The sequence below is a fragment of the Caretta caretta genome, chromosome 4, assembly GCF_965140235.1.
Source record: "Caretta caretta isolate rCarCar2 chromosome 4, rCarCar1.hap1, whole genome shotgun sequence".
NCBI classification, from domain to species: Eukaryota; Metazoa; Chordata; order Testudines; family Cheloniidae; genus Caretta; species Caretta caretta.
The window spans coordinates 70741501-70765737 of NC_134209.1; the positions used below are offsets into that span (position 1 = coordinate 70741501).

The 24237-nt window shown below is 39.8% G+C and overlaps 1 protein-coding gene across 1 annotated transcript in view; it reads right to left on the minus strand.

Annotated features, from left to right (window-relative positions):
* Positions 1–4517: 4517 nt before the first annotated feature.
* Positions 4518–24237, minus strand: part of DCHS2 (dachsous cadherin-related 2) — a 236584-nt gene continuing 216864 nt past the window's right edge. The window contains exons 17-20 of the mRNA XM_048847435.2: positions 20996–21126; positions 19108–19394; positions 17532–17670; positions 4518–10939 (exon numbers count right to left, since the gene is read on the minus strand). Of these exons, the coding sequence (XP_048703392.2) occupies positions 8310–10939; positions 17532–17670; positions 19108–19394; positions 20996–21126 (3187 nt within the window). The 3' untranslated portion in view covers positions 4518–8309. The remainder of the gene's footprint in view (positions 10940–17531; positions 17671–19107; positions 19395–20995; positions 21127–24237) is intronic.

The window sequence follows — 24237 nt, forward strand, 5'->3', positions numbered from 1 at the left end:
GTACCTCCATCTGGCCATCCTAAATTGGCTGATTTCATGTAGGTGTTAGAGCTGAGGTGAATCTTGAGACGAGATGTGAAGGAGAAAATAGTAGCCTTCTGGATTACAACATGGAACAAGATACTAAAAAGGTTTGTGTGGGAAGCTAACAAGCGGGTGGACAAGGCTGGCCTCATGGGCAGAATGGAGGAGGCAGGAATAAAACAATAAGAAACAAAACAAGGTCCTGTTTTGGCAGATGTTTTGGCACTGGCAGATGCTCAGTGGTTCTTGGATTGGAGTCAGTTCCAAAATATGGACAATCTTTCTAGGACACTGAACAGAAGCTTAAACCTGTGGGCTATAAAACACTGTACATTTAGAGAGTTTTATATGGGAAGTTTACATGTGAAGAGTTTTTTCGGGGAGATGATACAGTGTTTGCTTCATATCTGTAAGCTAAACAAAATTTTCGATTAATCTGTGATATATTCCTATGGTATTAAATTTAAAATGACAGACCATGAGAGAATTCACTGATGAACCATCCTTTAAAAAAAATCCCTTTAAAATATAATATTACATGACTATTGCTTATAAAAGATTGTGCAGACAGACAAAATGTAAATTAAAGAAGGCTGCTAAGCTGTCCTGGGACATTGATTATACGGACATGTTAACAAACCTTACTGAAAGAAAAGAAAAGAAACATTCACTTCTTCCATTTCACACCTTAAACTATTAGGAATCAGAATCACCAATTTTCAGTTATTAACACTAAGTTACAAGAAACACATGAGGGGTGACAACTGTGCACACAAACACTTTAGCTAGATATGGAAAAAATCTGGAGTAAAATCAAGAATCCAAACCTATTGTTGATAATGTACAGCACATGGCATTCAGCAGTGTACTTCTGATAGAGACCCCAGTGCAGGGGTTCTCAAACTGGGGGTCAGGATCCCTCAGGCAATAGGGAAGTCATTGCATGGGGGGGGTCACGAGCTGCCAACCTCCACCCCAAACTCTGCTTGCCTACAGCATTTATAATGGTGTTAAATATATTAAAAAGTGTGTTTAATTTATTAGAGGTGGTCTCACTCAGAGGCTTGCAATGTGAAAGGGGTCACCAGTAAAAAAGTTTGAGACCCACTGCCCTAGTGTTTTGGAATTCTGCTGCCAGTGAATATTTAGCAGATTGCTTAAACCTCTATACTCTCCATCCAGTGAGCTATGTGGTCAATCTTTGGCATGAGGTGGCAAATCAGTCATGATCTATCAGGCCACATTACAATGTGAAATAAACGCTACTGAGGGGAATACAAGGGCTGGATGAATCTTAAGTATGGTTGAAACTGTTCTTTAAGCACATTTCCTCGTGGTGGTTGTTTTTTGTTTGTTCTTCAGTACCCATTATGATCATTTGGAAGACTAGCCCCACTCAGCGTGTGATCTCCAGAAAAGATGGATGGAGATGGATTGAGAAATTACGATTGTAAAGTCATGATTTTCTCTGTGGCAGGCCGGTAAGCTCTGTGGCTGATGAAGCAACAGACTTTAGTTTATTGAAATTTAGAATAAAACAGTAATAAGTATGCTGCCCCTTTAAGGCCCAGGAGACTTCCCTAAACTGTAGTCCAAAATAAGTACCTAAGGCAAGGCTTGTGTCAATCATTATGAATTATAAGGGAAAACTCTAATCTTGTTCCACTCTCAATTCCAGGCTCTTGCTCTCTTTCTTAGCTCCTCCCCTGCTGGTTTATATCCCCGGCACATCAGGGGACCAGTTCTCTGCTGCCAATGATACTTACTACAGTTCCAGCAAGAAACATCTTGCTCAGTTCTTCCAGGTGCAGTTCCATACCAATCCAAGCCCTGTTAAGTAATGGAAGTCCCGGGGGTGGGATAAGAGCCTAAGAGTTTTTAAACTTTTCAAAATTAAATGAACCCCAGAGCTTCTCATATGGAAGAGCTAGGAGAAAACACTGGTCAGTTCCTCGTTGTGTGGAACATGAAACAAGAGTTTCTGAGTAGTAAAATGCAAACAGTGTAAACCCCATTCTGCGCTGACCTTGTTATTAAACTCTCTTGGAAATGGTATCAGTGAAGCTATTTTAGACACTCTTTTAGTCTCAAGACTTGAAAGTTTAATAAAATGCGGCGGGACCAGGCTCTGCTCTCACTTACAGCAATGTAAATCTAAATAACTTCATTAACATCTGGAGCAGTCCTCAGATTTACACTGTGAGGGCAGAATCCTGTCCCATTGGTTCTCAAATGTAGCTCTTTATATAACTATCACTATTAGCTGCCCAGACCTCTCAATCTACAACTCAACTTCCATTTCCTAAGATAGTTGACATCTGTTCAAATGCCAACATCTTCACAACCACACGCAATTTTAACTGAATATTGTGAGCTTCAAAGCGATACTAAGTGTAAGGTTCAGTTTCTAGAGGTTATGGAGACACTGACGCTTAGGCGGTTGCCTGATTTTAAAACATTCGGTGGTGTCGCCGCCCTTGATTTTCATCTTAATATGCAATGACCCAGAGCTGCTATAATTACAGTGACATTTTTTAATCGAAGCATTGAACTATCTGGTAAATCACCGCAGCTCTTTACCATGGAATCTTCATTTTCAGGCATGAAAGCTTCTGGTTTAGTGCTGCCTCAGGTACCAAGAGTTTTCACATTCACCCAAGCACTGACACGGCAGTAAAGCACTCTTGAGATGCTCAGCTCTGTGTTTTCAATAGAGGTAACAAGGAAGAACCATTTCACCCTTCCCGCCTGTGTATCTTACAGCTGCGTTTCCAGGATATATCCTACATTTTAAAGCAGGGGGAGGGGAAAGCATTTGAAATGTTCATAGTTATGAAGAATGTATCCAATAGTCATGTAAAGTGTGAGACTAAAATAGTTAAAAGGTTTTATTAGAGGAACAAAGCATGAGACTAAGATTTTCCTCTCTACAATGCACCCTTCCTGGACATCTCTACTTTTCAATGTATTTTTAAAATTTAGTGTGAATTTAGGGTGGGATTTTCCAAGCCCCCTAAGGGATCTGGATGCCAGATTCCAATTCATTTTGTTTATCCAAATCTCTAGCCAGCTTTGAAAATATCAGGAGAAAGTGAATATCTAACCAAATTTGGCACCAGCAACTATCTTAGGAAACTCCACAAGTGCATCACAGCCTCGCTTTACAACACTTTGGTTATTTCAGTCCTGGGCTTCTCCTGCTCATAAATGGAGAATCAGGTCACACATTCCCCCAACATTCAGGTTTTGTTATATAGGTCACTAAGGAACAGGGAAGTGACCACCAAATTCATTTCACTTGTTAGACAAGCCAAAATAAAACCACAGACCTCCAGCTTTCACCAATTTGCCATTAATTCCCTTCTGCTCCCCAGAGTATCTTGGATGGCCACAATATTCTTTCTCATTTACCAAAACAATGCCAACTCCCCCATTATACAGACATCATTCAAGTCCTGCATATGAAGGGGTTGTCTTTGCAAAGAAGTGTACCCATTATGTTTGGGGATACGCTAAAGAGAGCTGGCTGTCTAATCAGAGTGGTCTCATGAACAATCTTGAATATGTGAAGCTAGAGTATTTAAAACTTTCTAGGGAACTTTGGACCTATCTTTTCCTTCCCTGCTAGTATAGTGGTTGGCAATAATATAAAGCTATATTTGCACACCTGTCAATAGTCTGATCCTGTGTCTCATGATTTAATGAGACTTTTGATTGAGTAAAGACTGCAGTATTTGGCTTATAATCTCTTTAAAGCATAGTATTCACACGTGTGTGTATATATATATTAACACTATTAATATATTAATATATATATATATATATATTTGTAAAGACTTACAAATGTTGATACACTCCAGGACAGTACACATATCAAAGAAAAAAAATAACAGGTGGAAATAAAATGTAAATTACAAACATCAGCTAGGAATTAGCGGCACACTAAATGTGGGGTATAGTTTTAGCAACAAGGATACATTTTTATCTGAAATTAGATAAAAAATATCTTAGAAACAATGGCTGCTTTCAACTGAAGATATATTATGGACTAAATATATAAGCATATAGGTAGCCCATGTTTTATGGTGCTTTTTAGTATATTTTTATGACTCCTAAATGGTGGATTCCCTAAAGATATGAGGGGGGGGGGTTTGCACAGGAATTTGCTCAAATGCCAATTCAATGATTACTTCTCATATATGGAATTTTGATATCCATTTGGTACTGATTTACACCAGTGTTTTCAAGGCTGCCAACAAGCAAATACAGAATGGCAGGCACCCAAAATTCCACAAGAGACAACTGTCTTTTATTTGATAGTTTATGCAGTTTGAGCTTAATATGATTTTCCACTAACAAGTTCTGTGCCTCCTCCAAAGTGCTAAAACTGGTATGCAGATCTGCAAAGTAACAGACTGTTTGAGGAAAGTTTAATATTAAACTCATGATAAATTATACAAATTATATTGTTTACTTAAGAAAAAAGAGTAAGGTTAAAAGAGCTGACACATGATTTATTGCAGACACTTGCCTTGCATATTCACATTATTAAGGTCAGCCACACATGAGACAGCAATACATAGGGTTAGTGTTATTCTCTGATACAGAATTAGTAAATCGATAGATAAAAAAGAAATTTTACTGGAGAACTTTAATGCAAAACAAAATATCATGGGCTAGTTAGCTCATCTGGAATACAGCATGCTTTTGACAAATAGGATGCAAGTCATATCCAATCCTTTCAAAGAGGGATTTAAAAAAAAAAAGCTGTTCTTGAAGATGCAAGGAAAACCACAAGGAAGAGCACATGGTTTGCTCACTTTTCGGGTGGACTGTGGGAAAACTGGGCGTGAACTTCCAAAACAAGGTGGTATGATCAGGCCCAAACCCCTTATTCATTATGAACCTCTTCCATGAGAAACATTTTAAAAGGAGAAAATTAAACCTGCTCAAGGAAACTTTGAAATTAGCACCCGAATAGCAATGATTGGTATCCATGCAGGATCCTTGGAGATGAATATGGGATGAACCACTGGTTAATTTAATGTCAAGACTTATTTGTCATACATATAGTTAGTCTAAATTCATATAACAGAACCTGTCTGTTTAGGATATCATCTGTAGTAGATGGGGGTTGTACTGTATCCATTCCAGATTTATCAGATATGAAGTTAAGACTACGTCACCTGATCATTTACTAGGCTGCCAAATAATTTTGATTGAATGGAACCATGCATAGCATTTTTAACGACATATGCAGCAATGAGAAGAACAATTCCTGAGGTTTCCAGCACAAAGAAGAGCAGAAATAATCCCTTGGGTGTAGCACTGAGACATGACGCACAAGGGAATCTGTAGAGATTCACAGCCAAATCAGCTGAACATTTTGGGCTATATTCACAAGAAAACTTAGATGTGGTGATGCTCAACGTCACCCCAATTCACTTTTAGGTGTCCAGAAAATCACTGGGATTCACAAAGCCTGAGGTAGGTGCCTCGGCTAGCTTTACAAGGGGAGAGATAAGTGCCTTAGAATGCAGCTCCCAGACAGGTGCTGAAGTCTGCTGCTGGGAAGCACCTCCAACTGCCTGAGATTCTCAGCTGCAACCCATCCTACACTTACTTAAAAATATATATATATATTTATTCCACAGTGAAACAGCTTCAGTGAGAGAGACTGAGGGAGCCCCACATAAGAATATCCCCTAACTCAGTGGTTTGAGCACTCTGTGAGGTGGGAGACACCCTCCCTCAGGAGGAGAGGGAACTTGAACAAGGGGTCTCAAATATCCCATGTGAGTACCCTACCCACTGGGCTAACGATTACCAAGGGAACTGCTCCTTCTCCTCACTCTACTTTCTACCACACTAAGCATCTTGTAGAAAATTGCTTATAGGGCCTGATGCAGTAGGCAAAGTCTAAGCAGGCTTACTGGATCGGGCCCTGCAGGCACCTTGGCTTTTCTTCTCCCAGTCTGTGCATTGTTATGGGGCTTCTTCTCAATTCAGGACTTATTTTCTACCTTCCACACGTGTAACTTGTCTACCTGTTTCTGCTGATACTATTGGCGGGCACTACCTCTACACTATACCTAACAGAGAATCTTCACAGCCTGATCTGGAATGGTTACAGGAAACAGATGTACTTTAGGTCTTCAAACTTGTCCTGGATTTTACTGATGAGTTCATTTTCTATGTGCATTCCACTTGGTCTCTCAGCTAACATAGCTAACTAGTGTATCAGCTAGTGCACACTGACTATTGTTAATTACTGAATTGCTAGTATCTATTATAGAGCTCTCGTATTACCTTTTCTGGGTGGTCACTATATGTTTTGGACATTTTTAAAGAGAACGACACTCCAGCTGTCACAAGTGATATTAGTGGGAAAAAATGGTCACCTGCATGCAGCAGTATTGTGTCCAGCACTTCACGAAAAATCAAACACAATAATGCTGTGTAAAATATTTATTCTTCCACTGATCATCTATGGATAAAGATGATTCCTACTATCATAATGTAAATAAAAATGTTCACTGCTCCTCTTCGGAGCACCAAACTCTCACTTGATCACGAGTACTGATACTGAAAACATTAATTTGGAGTTGAACAGACAGATAATTGAGCACTGTGTGCCATTAACACCTCCTGAAACTGTAGCGGTACATAACTGCACACCACAATGGGCACATTTCATTCTATTAACATGTCGTACAAATCAGAACCTAATAGGTCAGCAGACATTAGAACATTAACAGATGGGAGGTATGTTATGTGGATAATTTTTAACTGTTAGTAGTAAAAAAGTACATAAAATTATTTTTTAAAAATATTATATTTTTAGCTACACAATTATACATGTTATTAGCATGACATTACATTTTGGTTATTTTTATGTACATACATTTCCCACCAATACACAGTTCATAAATTAATACTGCCCATTTGGGTGCTAAAAATAACTACAGTATCCAGAATAACCCAAAACTATTTAGTGTGAAAGTTCATAAATTAACTTTGAAATTTCAAAAACCAGACATGCATCCTGTAACAAGACAAAATGGAAAAAATACACTCTGCCTTCTTTGGAAAAAGGTCCAAGGAAGCTTATGTAACCCTGAGGTGGCCAATATAACGACCCCAAAAGCATTCTCAGTCATGGCCCTATGCCCATAAGCTTATAATTCCCTGTTCATATATTAATTGAGAATGACTACTTTCCTTTGCTTTCCCCTTCCTGGCACAGGCTTCTGGCTGACTCCATTTCTGATTCTTTTCTTTCTATTTCTTTTCTTGGAAACAGTTGTTGCCTGCATACTCTCTGGAACAGTATGTTGTGTACAGATAACTTAGGAGCAATGTCAGTTTATATCCAGAAAGGATCCAAACATGTGATCATGGGCAAAGCTGCTCAGAAGCCATTACACATATAATATACCCACTGATTCCAAAAGGGTAGCCACCCTTACTCTTTGTAAGGCATATTTCCCATAGTTCACCCTGTCCTGTTCCCCAAGTGCCAATTCTGAGTTAAAATTATGGTAGAAGCATATGTATGTGTGTTTTATTGATACGATACATACATACACAGAAACAGCATGGGTTGTATGTGTGTATATATACACATAAGCTGTTATATGTATGATATATATTACATACAGGGCTAGATTTTCTGCACCAGCTGAGATGTACTCAGCATAGTCCCAGTGATGAGTGGGGGAGTCACAGATGGCTTTATACAACCTTTATACAGCCCTGATCCTGAGACTGGAGACGCTACCTCAGCCACATTCCAAGTGGATTCCCCTACACAAGAGAAATCCGCAGGTAGCCAACTTTCCAGCTGCCACAAAAATAGCTTAAGGGAGGCAGAGAGGTATTAAAGGTAACCCTCACCAACAGTCAGCATTTTAAATTGAAATCCTCAGCGATAAACCATTAATCACAATGAAGAGTCATTGAAATCCTTAATGATAAACAATATAGCCTGTAATTTGGGTAAGTCAGCTATCAGACACCTGGGTATGTGATTTACATTAGATACCAGGGCTTTTAGTAGATAGAAAAAGGTAATTAAAGGGCAACTCTCACAGGTTTAGAGCGTATTTTGCAAAGAACATGATAGTGAGAAAGTTTATGACTAAAGTATCTTATCTTTTGTAAACCATAAAAAAATAAAATGAATACTGATGATATAGCTCTGACATGCTGTTTTACTCATTAAACAATGAACAAATATGTTTTAAGCCAAATTCTCCTTTAACATTTTACCAGTGGTTAATCACCTACACCTGAACTTCTTCCTCTGTTGCATGAATTTGGCCAGTTTGGCATGTTCCTGTCAGTCCTGAATCTGACCTCACTGGAGAAGCTGTAGGAGTCTGCATGGCAAGTAGAGACAGAGAAGGAGAAAAACTGGGAGTCATGGCCGGTGAAGGGTATCTAAGATTATGGATAAGGGGAGAACAAGGGTATTTTTTAAATGCCTGCCCAGGTATTATAGTTGGCAGATGTGGTGGCACTGTCCTTATGCCAGGTTGAGCTACTGATGTTATCAAGGGAGGAGGGAAAATAAAAGATTTCTTCTCCTTAGGAAAGCTATGAATTTGTAAGCTTTCATCTTTTAGTTTTGCAATATCATTAAACACAGAGGCAAGAGGCTGAAATCTGGGTTCCCAGGTAAGCAAGTAATCCCAGTTGTAACTTCCTCTAAGATCCTCATCAGAGGCTACAAGGGTTGCAAGTGATCCATACCGGGAATCCTGGCCATCAGAGATGAAGATGTATTCTCTTGTGATGTCTGTCATTATGTCTCTCTCTTTTATCCCAATTTTTTGAAGAGTTTGGGACCGAATTTTGTTATGGGCATAGTTTGGGTCACAGCCTTCTCCTCCTCCTTCATCTTTGAAGGTGTGGAAGCTCTCTGCATTTTGAGTGGCGGTGAACACATCAGTTTCTCCAGACTGACAGGATAACTGGTCAGAGTCTCTTGGAATTCCTGAGTCTGGCACGCATGAGCCTCGCTCACTTAAAGCTGAACCCAACCCCTTTCTGCATGGATGCTCATTGATCCTTTTGATTTCCTCATCTTCTGCAGTTTCCCCTTCTGCTGAGCCATGACCACTAGAATCTGAGTGCCTGCTGGGGTTACCAATATCTTCCTTTTCTCTGATGCCTACCAAACTCAACCACTCTGTTATGGAGCCCATGGGAAGTGTACTACTTTCAGTGCTCTGGAGTTTCTGGCAGTCCTTAGGAATATTATCTTCATGGGTCAAGCTCAAATCAGCTGATGAAGATGATGTTTCTCTTTTCATACAGGAGTTTATCATGTCTTTTCGTTTGTATCTCAGAATAAGTGCAATAAGGCTGATGGCAAGCAGCAGGAACACTACAAAAGAGATAGTAAGGCTAATAGACAGGATGTTTACAGATGCTATGGAATAATTCTCAGGAGAGTTGGAAATATTTACCAGAACAGTGCAGATAGTGGATTTAGAGTCCAGTTTGGGGCTGTGAGCTCTTACTAACAATTCAAGGTTGTCATCTTTCCTTTTGGTACTGCTCTTCTTTCTGTGAAAAGTTCTAGTCAAGTAGATATTTCCATTGCTCTGATTTACCGAAAAGAATGGAGAAGGTTTTAACAGGGAGTAGTGAATAACTCCATCCAATCCAGCATCATTATCGGATGCTGCCACTTTGCCAACCAGCTGACCTGCTTCATTTTTCTCAGGGAGACCAAAAAAATATTGATCTTCGGTAAAAACAGGATCAAATTCATCTGTCCCTTCAACATCTACCTGAACTGTTAATGTGGCTATTGAATCACCTTTGTCTTTTGCCTGGGCTATAAAACAGTACTTATTCTGACTTTCATAATCAAGCATTTGTTTTGTTTGTATATCTCCTGTCAAAGAGTCTATGAAAAACATGTCATGATCTTGAGGAGATCCATGATCAGACAAACATGATGACTGGATCGAGTAAGTAAGGTGTCCATAGGGACCTGTATCAAAATCCAGTGCATAAACTGTGCACACAAAAGAAAAGGCAGGCAGATTTTCATGGACAACACAGTTCAGGCTGGGAAACAAAAACAGTGGAGCATAATCATTGTCATCTAGGACACTGACAAAAACAACAGAAAAAGCCACATTTCTTACATTGACCCCTCCATCAGAGGCTTGAATAGTCAAAGTGAATTTAATTGTTTCCTCATAATCCAGAGTTCTGATCAAATCCACAGAGCCAGTTTTCCCATCTAATCGAAAGTGCCCCATGTCATTTCCAGAGATTATAGTGTAAGTGACCTCTGCATTGGCTCCTGCATCACAGTCATTTGCTGAAACCACAGTGATATGACTACCTATTGGGATATTTTCTCTGACATGAATGCGATATTCCAGATTGCTAAATACTGGTGGATTATCATTAACATCTAGTACAGTTATCAAAACAGTAGCACTGGAATTCAGGGGAGGTGTTCCACGGTCAGATGCAAGAATGATCACGTGGTGAGAGGAAGCAGTTTCCCTATCCAGCGGACTACTCAAAACAAGGTTGCCAACCATCTTGTAAGGTGGTGTTGATTCAATGACACTTGTTTCCACATGGAATAGGTTATTAGTGTTGCTGCTTATAATAGAGTATTCAATGTATGTATTTTCATGTATCCAATCATAGTCAATGGCTGAAAATGTGAGGATAGTCCCTCCGACTGAGGCATCTTCACTCACACTCACATTGTATAGTGCCATTGTGAACTGAGGTGCATAGTTATTTACATCCTGTATCTGTATCTCCACTGAAGTAACAGCAGTCAAAGCAGGGTCTCCATTGTCTTTGGCTTCTATAAGAAGGTGAATAACTGAACTCTTGCCCAGGTGTGGCACTGGTTTGGCAGTAAATACTGACCCTGAAAAACCAAAAACCAAAATCAAATGAAGAACACAACAAGTTAGGTACCTATATGGATTTAGGAGCTTAACTATAGATAGCCAGGTCTGAAAATCAATCTGATATAAAGGTAGTGTGTGTGTGGGTATGCGGAGCTTTTATACAGATAAAGATATAGATTACATATAAAGATAAAAGAATATTGTTAAGGTTGCAAAGTCAAGCACTGCTGTGATAACTGGGCATACAAATGCACCCTAATTGTGAGCTCAATCGTGAAAGGTAAGTGAAAGTTTAAAAAAAATGTTACAATGCACTTTTAACAATAAATGCTGATTTTAAAGGCACAAAAGGGAGACAGACAGACTGAATTAATCCAAACAAAAGGCCTAATGATATAAACTCAAGGACTGTGTTGAAATTATGTCAAAGAATTCTAATAGATTGGTGAGCCATGACTTCCCTTTACAAAAGCCATATTGACTCTTCCCCAACAAATCGTGTTTGTCTATGTTTCTTATAATTCTGTTCTTTACTATAGTTTCAATCAATATGCCTGGTTCTGAAGTTAGGTTTATTGGCCTGTAATTTCTAGGATCATCTCTGGACCTTTTTATCAAAATTGGCATCACATTAGCTATTTGCCAGTTATCTGGTACATCTAGTTTAAGTGATAGGTTACATACCATAGTTAATTGTTCTGCAATTTCACATTTGAGTTCGTTTAGAACTCTTGGATGAATACCATCTGGACCTGGTGACTTAATTGTTTAATTTATCAATTTGTTCCAAAACCACCTCTATCATCACCTCAATCTGGGACAGTTCCTCAGATTTGTCACCTAAAAAGAATGGCACAGGTGTGGGGATCTTCCTCACATCCTCTGCAACAGCCTTGTCTTTCCTGAGTGTTCCTTTAGCACCCTGATCATCCAGTGGTCACACTAATTGTTTGATGGGTTTCCTGCTTCTGATGTATTTTTAAAAATGTTTGTTTGTTTTTATGTCTTTTGTTAGTTGCTCTTCAAATATTTTTTGGTCTGCCTAATTGTACTTGTAAACTTGACTTGTCAGAGTTCATGATTCTTTCTTTTTTCCTCAGTAGGATTTGACTTCCAGTTTTTAAAGGATGCCTTTTTTCCTCTAATCACCTCTTTTAACTCTGTTGTTTAGCCATGGTAGCAGTTTCTTTGGTCTTTATTATTTCTTTTATTTGGGATATATATTTAATTTGGGCCTCTATTACAGTGCGTAGTGAGGCAGAGGGACCCCCCTTTGAGCCTGAGATTCAGGAACCACTATATTCTCCTTGGTGGGAGGAGCCAAGCCAGCCCCACCCACCACACCAGAAGCAGAGAGTCGGGACAGGAAGTGTGAGAAGTGAGCTCTTTAGCGCAGTTGGGCTGGGGTCAGTGAAGGATGCAGATGTCTCCAGCCCACTGCAGGACTCCGGACCAGACCCTGAGCTGTGCTGTGCTCTGCCCTGGAGGAGGAGACTAAGAGTGGAGAGGAGCTGCTGGGAATGCCATCTGTCACCTACCCCAAGGAGACTGAGGACCTGCCGACTAAGGCGCCACACCAGTGGACTGTGGTAGGAAGTAACCCAGGGGAACCAGATATTAGTCAGGTTGTGCTGTTGCCACACGAGTCAGCATGTTTTGTCAGGAACCCTGCTACCTTAGTGGCGGGATCCCCTGCCACTGTTAGGGCCCTGGACTGGGATCCGGTGGAGTAGGGTAGGCCTGGGTCCCCCTACTTCCCTGTCACCAGCCCCAGCACTTGAGTGGTGGCATACTCCCTGTAGGCTGGAAGGCCTGTGACCTGTCTGTGGCTTGCCCCACCCAAAGACTGCAAGCCCCTCGACTGTGTGTGCTGTATGCCCTAGCCAGGAGGCTAGGTTACAGACTGCTTAATTGCAAGTAGTGCTCCACAAGGCCCATCAGACCTCGGAAGAATTTTACTCTTTGAGTGGGACACTGCTGAATTTTCAATAGATACTGGTTTAATTTGAGAAATGTGTCCTGTGGTAAAAAGGCTCTCCCACCACAGAGTCCAGTACACAACCTGTAAAGGGAAGGCAAAGAACTGACTCTGGGAGATTTAGAGCCCCAGGTCTGAGAAAAGGTTGGTTGTAAAGACAATATGACTTAATAAGACCTCACACAGAACAGCCTTCAGTAGCCAATCACCCAAACAGAGGTAAACAAAACTACCCTGATTCCTCAGATGAGCCGCTACCGCAGAGAGGCACTTTATAAAAACTCTGGGCACCATGGAGAAGCTAAATGGAAGTGCCTGATACTGGAAATAGTGTCCTGCTGCCAAGAAAAGAAGGTACTTGCGATGAGTGTGATGAATCAATATATGAAAATATGTGTCATTTGGATCAAGAGTCATAAACCAATCCCGGGCAAATAGCAAAGTGGATTAGGGAGGCCAAAGTCAGCATACAGAAACGAGACTTCCGAACATATTTGTTCAAGTACCTTACATCTAGTATTGGACAAAAACCCATCGTTGTTCTTCTGCACCAGAAAGTAACAGGAATAAAAGCCCTGATCCCTCAGGTATTTGGAAACCGTCCTATCAGGAGCCATTTTTCTACTTCTGCAAGCAGAATAGCCTTGTGAATGGGGTCCCTGAAGAGGAAAGGGTAAGGGAATCTGTGTGGAGGGAGGGCAGTTGTTTGAATTATATGGCATAGTCCCTTTCTACAATCTTTAGGACCCACAGGTCTGATGTAATCTACCTCCATACATTGATAAAGTGGGCTAGCCGTCTCCAAAAAAAGGGGTAGACTGGACTTGAATAACTAGCTCCCGACTCTTGATAGTCCCATCAAAACTGACTCTTGCTGCTTCGCAACAAAGATTCTGACATGGAAGGAGGTTGTTTAGATTTAAATATGGATTAGAAAGACCTCTTTCTATGATGACTCTGGAAAACTGCAGGATGCTGGTACTGTGGGCATCTTTTACTCAATGAGATGTACGACAATGAAGAATGGGGATAGGACTCCCTCTGGTACCAGAAAGGAGTAGAGGGCCTCCTCCTAGCAGAGGGAATCAAACCCAGAAAGAGGGCTGTCAATCTCATGTCCTTTAGTTTTTCCAGTAATTTGTCTTTTCGCTCAAAAGACCCTCCCTTTCAAAAGGGAGATCCTACAGCTTAAGTCTAGTGCCTAGCGCTAGAGAGGAAGAATGAAGCAAAGCTTCCTGATGGTCACAACAGACACCAATGCTTTGCCAGCAGTGGCCAGAGTGTCACAGGAACCCTGGGGAAGTGCTTGGCTACATTTTGACCCTCCATTAAAATGGCATTTGCCAACCCTTCTTCTGTCATCAGGTAAGTCCTGTAAAAACAATGTAATCTTCTCCCTGAAATGGAATTGGTAGAGGACCATGAGCTCCTGATAATTCGCCAGCCTAATACAAAGGAACAATGAAGAGAACACCGTTCTCATCAGGAGTCAATCTTTTCCCCCTCCTTATCAGCTTGGGTGGCTGGGGTTGTCAAGATCTTGCCCTGTTACTGACAGCAGCCACGACCAATGAGTTACATCTCTCAGACAGGTATGAAAGTAAGAAAATCTCTCAGAGGATATTTGATACAACTTGTCAGCTTTTTTGTAGACAGGTTGACAAGAAGCAAGAGCAGACCACATGAATTTAGCCAGCTGTGGCAAATCAACCAAAATGAGTAGGGATATTCCACTCCTAGAAGTAACACCATGGACATCAAACGCTGGGTGTGAAGTCTCTTCCACTGGCACAGCAGGTAGTGTCAGAGTGAACACCATATGATTCACCAAATTGTGGAATTGTGCACTGGTGTCAGAAGACGAGGAGGCTGAAGCCACCTCCCAGTGTTCACCTATTGATAAGTCAGGTTCATAGTCTGTTTCTAAATTCTCCTGGTCAAAAAGGGGGACTCTACCTCTCTTTCTTCCTCCTCTGACAGTATTTCAGGCATCACTGTCTGTAGTGTCGATGGATCTGGAGGAGTTGGATCCAAGGAGCTCTGGACTGCCAGTTGCTTAGTAGATGAAACATTAACTTTCCATCTATGTAGAGGATAACTGAAAAAATCCTGAGGTGGCCCACAATAAGGCAAAGGGCTCCAGGACGGCCAGTCTCCCCAGTAACTGGGGTTTGGCAACATGCCTAAAGGAGACAGATTAAAGGGTGGTAGAAAGCAAACCACTGGTCTCTGCATCTTTCTCTAGCCTTCTCTGAGATAGAGTGCATTGGGGATAATGGATCCGAAGTGAGGAATGTAGATCCAGCTCTCTGTAGAGACCCTGTAGAAGTCCTATGAGGAGACAGGCTACAGTGTTCAAGAGGAAAAACAGCCACCGCTTCTGGCCTCTTCTTCCTAACAGGAGATGAAGAAGAAGAACTTGGAACTGGGAAAACATACCTCCGTTTAGAAATCTTGCACTTCACACTTGGATGAAACACATGAACTGGAGCTGAAAGGTGGACTTGGGCTGCCACGGTGACAGAGTTTCCCAAAACCAAGAATGTAGTCAGAGCCAACACAGGAACCAGAGCAGGAACTGACAGCTGATTTGAAGAATTGGACAACATGGGATCGGATGATACATCTGAGTTCATCTCCCTGACTACTGAAGCTGGAGATGAAACAGGTCTCTGCATCGAAATCAAAGCACCCTTTGCAGAACTGGATGGATCTGATAGTTCTGATGCCTGGGAACTGGCATGGCTAACAGTGGCTGTCTTGCTCCTATGTCTCTTTTTCTTCAGTGCCCCAACAGCTGGAACCAAAGGTGCTGACAGCCCATGTTCTAACACATCAATCGTATCGTTTTTCTGGATCTGGAAGTGCCAGTCAGAACTGCCCTGGCCTTGCAGCCACAGGGGTTCTATGGGGATTGGATAGCTGCGAAGCACAAGGTACAATATCAGTGAGGGTGGCTGTACTGTCTCTAACCTCTCTTCCAGAACTGGGGCAGTCTAATCCCAACCATGTGACCCTTGGTTTGGAGATGGGTAACCTCAGGGGCTTGACTGAAGGAGTTGCAGGAACTAAGTCCGGCACTGACAGGGGTCGAAGTTTCTTGGAACCCTTCAGCCATTTGGAACTGCTGGGGCCCACACAGACTGTGACTGGCACCTTAGACCTTGAATCTTAGGTTTGGATGGATCAAGAGGGTCTAGCCTTGAAGGCTTTCTTGAGCAGGAGGAGCTGCAAAGGAGTCTTCCTATCCTTGCCGGTAGTGTCAATGGACCTGGAGGAGTTGGATCTTCTTGGAGAAAGGTTTGGTAGCTTGAACACCCAAAAGGCAAGTGGCCTTCTCCCAGGCACTTGAGGAACCACTTATGGTCGTCAGATGCTAGGAAAGACAGCCGGACAGGAAGCTAAACTCTTAATACCCAGCTTTTACTGCATCTTCGATTCAGCCACACTCTGGAATGGGGAAGAAAATTCTGACTAACTACTAAAACAAGCTAACATTAACTATCTTTAAAAGAAAGAGGCCTCTGACACTGAGGAAACAGGAGAACTTCACATCCCTCCAGGCACACAGTAGGAAGGAACTGAGTGCTCTAGCCTTATATAGCTTTGCCCTCAGATCATTGGTGACACTGAGGAGAGGGACGGGGGCACATGAGAGCACTCTAGCTGATACTTCTAGAAGAAGGTTCTATGGCAATGCACTGCAGTACCGAGTGGGAATATGCAGAGCCACTTGAAGGGCAGCAAGTAATATAAGTGATTTGAATGCACTCAAATTGAATAAGTGGCCCCATGCTGTTTTTACAGTATACAGTCAGCTCTAATGGCTATCTCCAAAATCCATTTAAAATATATAGTGGCAAGAATTTTTCTGTATAAACAAACACACACAAGAGACATTAGCAGATTTAGATGCTAGTTTCTGAAGAGAATGATATTCTTCAGAGAGGCCTTTCTTGTGTTAAAAACCTTAGTTATAAATTCCATTGACAATTACTACATAACACAAGTCATGTATAGTACTAGCTGTTCCAGTCTTCAGAAACATTAGACCTGAGCACAAACACTGCACACAAGCCTTACTGTAAATATAAGTAGTACAACTGGCACTTAGAAGATATTGATTAAGCATGAACACCAAATCAGCTTAAACTTAATGCAAGAGTTACGGTAGCTTTCATTTTAAATCATGGTAGAGGAATAGTCTACAGGATGCTGAGACTAGTAGCTTTGTACCTAGCCTGAGGATAGACAAAGGACTTCAGTCTTTAGTGCTATCAGTTCTTTAGCTTTCAGCAGCACTACTTCCATCACCTTTGCTTCACATAAGTTCTGGCTGAGGTTCACAGTAGCTATGTGGATAAATCGAGTGCTATACTCCCAGATGCCATCAGTTTCTCAGCTCTCATAAGCAGTCAGTTAATCACCTTATTTCCCCTCTGCTATGCAGAGGTACACTAAAGGAGTGTGCACTGTGACTCCTTCAGGTGCCCTTTACTTATGGATAAACAGAGGACTGCAGGCACGAAAGGCATGCAGAACTCTGATCACCAAAAATAACATTTGGCAATGGAATACGAATTTTCAGTCTATATGCCCTTACTTCACAATAAATTGTGTAACAAACTCACCATTTTTGTGATCAATTGAAAATCCCTCATAAGACGACAACATTTTGTAGGAAATAATTCCATTATGCTCTGAATCTCTGTCTATAGCAGAGACGGTCAGGACGGAAGTACCTACAGGAGCGAGCTCAGGCACGGTCACCTGAAGTGTAACCAAAAGTGAAATGTTTGATAAGAGTAACATAAAAGGTCTTGGACACAGCAAGTTACATTTTTGTTGATTTGATTATAGAAACCAAATACAGTTCCGAGCTTCGCGAAAGGTTTCACCTCCCGATTTCCTTAAGCTTAAAAAAGCTAATAGGGCTGAGATACTAAAACAATGCTGGCAACCAGTCCAAGATTCAGAGTGAACTATATTTTTTAAATAAAATTATCTATTTGAGATTTCATTCTGACCATTATTTCTTCTGAAGTAGTTCAGTGAGTTAGAGAGTTTAAAATGTCTCTCACTGCAACAAAACACTAATGGAAGCAAGGCTTCTCACAATATTGCAGCTCAATTTAGTTTCCCTTCCATGGATATCTTGTTTTTAGTACATGGAATAGAGTTCTGAGGCCTATTTTGAATTATTCAGTTGACCATATATTGTCCTGGTCCCTTAAAAGATTGTTATATGCTCTAAAAATCCAAGTGCCACAGAACTTAATAATCAACAGATCACTGTTATAATTTAGTTTTTGTGAACTGCTTACTTTCTTCACAGAATATTGGAAAACAAGGACGCATTTTCCTCTTTCATGTATTTCCATTATTTGAAGCCCACATGCACTATTTTTATTATCAAAATTTCCTTTCACCTTCTCAATCAAACTTCTAATGTTTATATGATACAGCAACTATCTCCCTCATAACTTCAGCTGTTACACATCTAGTTAAAATCACTTTAATACATGGATTATATGCATTTAAATCCATATACAGAATAAAAATGAAAACCTGAGAATAGAAGGGGTAAAAATTTCAGTGCAATGAACAGGTAATGAGATGTGCTTTTATACTTTGAGTGCAGGGGAGTTGTGTAATCTTACTGTCCAAGAAACACATCAAAATCACAATCTTTGGGCCAGAAACTCAGTTGGTTTATATGTAGTTGATTGAACAATACTTATTTCCTTCAGTTAAAAATCTTGCATAGTGTTTAGTGTTTCCCTAAACCATTCTGCATACATAGAAGATAAAAGGGACATAGAAAGATTTCTCTCTCTTGATCCCTATTCAAATCCAGCAGAAGACAATATTAACCAACAGTTATTACCAGTTGCTGGCTGCTTGGTGGCCTATATGAACAGAGTGTGGTGGTCTCAATCTAATTTATTATGGGTAGATATTTACACTATAAAAAAAATAGCACTAACTGGCACTCTTCTGGGCAGTCTCAACAATGAGTCTAGAGAATGAATAAGCTTGGAAATGTAACTAGCCCCTCTAGGTCAGATTGAGGTGTACCTGAAGTGCTGCCCCTGCCGATGCTGTAGTAGTTTGGTGGATAGACAGAGATCCTCCCTCTCCTAAGAGGTCATATACATCTTTCAAGAGCATTTATACATATGGTGTCTCTATTTGCCACCTTCTTACCTGATATGAATACTGAGTAAATACTGGTGGGTTGTCATTGACATCCAAAACTTGGATGGTGAGCTCTGCTTCTGTTTGATGCACAGAATCTGACACACTAATCCACAACTCATACTGAGCAGTTTCTTCAAAATCTAATGGTTTCACCAGTGTGATCACTCCAGTGTGTTGATTAATAGCAAATTTCATTCCCGGGTTACCATCTTCCGTAAAGCTGTAGAGAAGAGCTGGGCTTAAATCTACATCATTTGCAGAAACCTGAGTCACTACGAAACCAGGTGGGGCATCTGAAACAGTGATGTTCAAAATAAATCTAGTTAGTTGAAGTATATATAGTTAGTTGAAGTACATTTTGTAAATTTTAGTTAGTTGAAATATATTTTATAAATTTTAGATTTTACATGCATAGTATTTTTACAGTATTTTTGGCATATTTTGGCTTAGAATCTTGGTATATCTTAGAATAAGAGCAAGATATGGGCATGCTATATAAAGCAAATATCAGGAGCTACAGTAACCCTGCTTCATTCCTCAGAAGCATGACCTTTAACTTGTATTTTATTTTAGACTTTCAGCCCTATTGTATCCCACAAAGACTACTCCTTCAAGGGCAACTTTAGGAAAGTATATAATTTTCTACATAGAGTTTCCTATGAATTGCTCAAATAGGGGATAGTGACTTATTGAGAGGAAAACCTGAGGCCAGGTCTACATTCAAAATTTAAGTTGACCCAGCTATGTCACTCAGGGGTGTGAAAAATCCACAACCTGAGTGACACAGTTAAGCTGACCTAACCCTGGGAGTAGACAGTGGTAGATGGATGGAAGAATTCTTTTGTCGACGCAGTTATCATCTCTTGAGGAGGTGCATTACCTACACTGACAAGAGAACCCCTCCTTTTGCTATCATGAGTGTCTACACTGAAGTGTTATAGTGGCTCAGCTGCACCACGGTAGCAGTTCAAGTGTAGATAAGCCCAGATGCAACTTTTGTCAGAATATTTGGGTAAAGCATAAGTATCCTTTTGTCTTTGTGGAATCAGGGCATGCAAATCCTAGGCTCTCCTGGATGAGGTAATGGTCAGTGGACATGAGATCTTCAGCAAAAGTTGGTACAGGACACAAGATCCTGAGGGCTCAACGGGCCCTTCCATGAGTTTGGGAAATGAGGACTAGATAGTTTAAGGCCAACATTCTCAAATTTGGTGCTAAACTTAGATATCTAAATAGAAGTGGCCTGACTTACATCCACATGAAAAAGTACAACTTTGATACACTCTGTCAACAGGAGCTGTGGATGCGCAGCATTTCTGAAAATCAGGCTACTTATTTAGGTGCTTAGATAGTGTCAGAAGTGCCCAACATGACACATACAAGTTAGAAAAGTTTGGCCTAAGTGGTCCAAGGTCACATAAGAAGTCAGATGCTGAGCTGGCATTAGAACTCAAGAACTCCAATCTCCATGCTCCATACTAGGCCATGCTGCTGAATGTTTCTAAAGAACGGTCTCATATGATGGAAAGAAAATGTTTCCTTCAAAATAATAAAATTCCAAAGATTTTTTTCACAGCATTGGCTTTAACAGCATTTTTTTCTACTAAAAAAAAAGATAAATTTAAGACATCTGTGGAATTTGAGCTGTATTTTTTTTTTTAACATTTCCAGTATTTTGGCTCCGAACTGTTCCTAAATATAATGTCCAAAGATTAAGAATCATGCCTTTGAAAGCAAAAGCAGATCATATTTGCTTCAATATTTCTGTTAATATTGCCATGATTTTTTGAGATTTCTTCCACTAAAAGATTTTGTTACAAAACAAAATGCAAGGTAATATCTTGATCTGACATTCCCTTGACTCAGTAACACTTTTCTGCACCGTCACACTTACTTTCAGAGACTCCCACTTTGCCTAGTGGTTGGATTGTTGGGGTATTGTCATTAACGTCGACTACCTGTATCGTTACTATGCTTGTAGCAGAAAGGCTGGGGGTTCCTCTATCAGCAACTTGCACAACTAACCTAGTATTGAAAGGAAGTCACAGTTGTCACACGCAGCCAGAAATAATAGAATTATTCAACAGTGATTTCAAACGTACAAAACGAAAATGAAAAATGATGAGATTAGCTAATATGTCTTACCTTTCTTCTTGCCATTGCCAAAATCACATTTTAATTTCCAATATACAAATGAGTGACTACAATTTTATTTTTTGAAGGTTGAAAGAACAAAGTCCAAGGGGACCTAGGTGACAAAGACATACTGAACCCAATGAAACAATGTAACAACTGCTGTAGGATTGACTAGACAGTCACCCTAAAAACTCAGGGTGAAATTCTGGCCCCATTTAAGTCAATGAAAGAATTCCTATGGACTTCAATGAGGCCAGGGTTTTCCCATCAGCATATAAAACAAGCATCTACTTTTAGGTCTTCATTAAACACCTGGACAAGGAACTGCTGTCGATTCTTCTAACATTACTTTCATTTTCCTAGACAATGTAACAAAGAAAGCAGTGATCCAATCAAACAAAAAATCATAAAAAGAAATTTGCTCCTGACATTGTTTCTCAGAATTAACTTCTATACAATCAATTGCTTATTATAAACAAAGATGGATAAAAAGAAAATCCCCAGAAAGGGAATTTAGGGTTGAATCTAATTCAGCTCCATGGATTGTTCTATAACTCCTTTAAAAAAAAAAGATGTGGTCAGAAGGTCAGACTAAACAAAGGTATATACACTGCAGGGGATTAGCAATGTCAAATGTTTTATATAGTATAAACATTTAAATGGCAAGCAGCACTTTCTCTGTCTCCCTCGTTGAGTTTGAAGAGTTAAACTCTTCCGTCATCTTACAAGCACTTTCTGATGAAAGGGACAAATAAATAGTGACTTTCTTAATGTTCACCTGACAATACTGAACACCAAAGCTGTAATTCAAGCTGTGGATTCTACTGCCATCATGAACCACACATACTCTGAATTTTCTTGCTGTTTATGACACCAGCAGAACACAAAACTTGAATTACAGACTTGTATTCAGTTGGTAACCATCTATGTAATTCCATACAGAAGGCCTATCTGGTCGAGAATGAATATTTTCAAGGTACACATGGAAATGTTTTACTAAAAATAATAATTTTCAATGGAAAAAAAAATCTCATAAAATCATCTCAGCCCAGACATTAAAATTAAGGTTCTGTCAACACTTTTATTAAAACCCTCTATTTCAAAGGACTTAGAAATTCTGGGTGATGAAAATGTCTGATTTAGCTGAAACAAGCAACTGTTTTCAAATTTTGAGAGGAAAAAATGTAATTGGGCCATTTTGAAAAACATTTAAAAAAAAACAGTCAGAAAAACATTTTTTAGAACAGTTTCCGTTGCTCTTCTGATTCCTTTTACTACAAATAAGAAACCACAGATTATTAAGAATGAAATGATATATAAACAAACATCAAACAGAATTTACATTAAAAGAATGTTATGGTTCTGATTTAAATACTAAATAAAAGCAAATTCACATTTAAGGACACAAGTAGGTGGTATTACATTAACAACATGAATGCTTCATTAACTGAGAATTTCCTTTAGAAGATTCATTTCAAATACCCTTTTAAAGTATTATTTCAGCAAACTAAATCTTTCTACTATTGTAGATACATTAAAAATAATGGCGGATACTCTTGGCTCAGGAGAAAATGAAAAATAAATTAAATGAAATATTCTGGGCATTATGTTCACACAAAATCATTCCTATAGGAGACTATTGCCATAATTATACTGATATTTTTTAAAAGTCACATTCTGGTAATACAGTTGATGTCGTTTTCTAAATTCTGACTGGATAATTAAAAATCTGAGGCCCAGTAGGAAAAGGGAACTTGTATATGCATTAGCTGGTGCTACAGCCATATGAAAAAAGTCACAATTTCAATGATACAATATACAGTAATTTAATTTCTTAGAGAACTGTAGTATATAAAGCTGGTTTGCTATGCTAAACAATTGACATATCTTTACTTGCATGCTTTCTTTACCTTGTAATTCTAATTATGGCATGATGTGTAATGTAAGAGTCAAGTTCACTTGATTATGAATCTGGGAGTTGCAGGAGAAACACAACAAAACTAAGTACAAAAAAGCTTATAGATGAAAATTCTAGTACCTTCCACATGGATAGAACCTGGGTAACAATAGTCAAAGCAGAATTAAGAACAAATTCAACCTTAACTATAGCAGTCAACACATTGCTATTTCTGGGATTAGCAGTGTTCTCTTTATGTTGATACTGATGTAACTGGGTTTATGCAGGGAAACTGGCTGTACAATTCTTGCTAATTAAGTGGAAATCAAGGAAATGTTCTTACTGCTGTAAGGGATCACTCCTATTGTCCATGTGAAAGCAAACTTCCTATTAAATGAAGTGGGAATTTGTCTGAAAAGACTTCACAATGGACTTTAATGTACTTTCATGCAGGGGTTGAACTGGAAAAAGAATGTTCATGGTAATCTTCCAAACTTCTCCCACTTGAGGTACCGAAATAAGACACTATTCTCAGTAGTTGGCATAGTTGTTCAAAGCAGGATCATGCCATGAATGATCTCTGAGCTTGGCTCACCCTGACTAGGGTCCAAATATACCCATGACCTCTGCATGGCTCCTTGGGCTTGGCTTCCCCTCAGTGTAGCACAAAGGCCTAGGTGGGCTCCTTGGGCTTGGCGGCTTCTTGACTGGGGAGAAAAAGTAAGTGGTGGTATTCTTTCCTGCATCCATTCATTCATGACACCAAAATGAACAGTCTTTCAGAGCAGACTGTGTAGACCTTCTTTATATGATGCTACCTTTTCTTTCTTACACACTTCGATGAGCAGTTGGATTCTTTCCAACCATATCAGCTAGAAACTTACTCTATTTTTCTCAAAATGAAAGCTGGGATTCTAGAGAAGAAGGCAGCTGTGGGAACTGCTGGAAATGCTGTTTCATCACATCCCATTGAAATTCTACAATATTATATCACTCACTATTGAAAACGTATCTGCCATACTGTAAAAGAAACTGCCAACAATGGCTCTTAAAAATCTCTTCCTTTTTTGTGTTAAAAATGGCTTCTTCTACCAAAAAAAAAA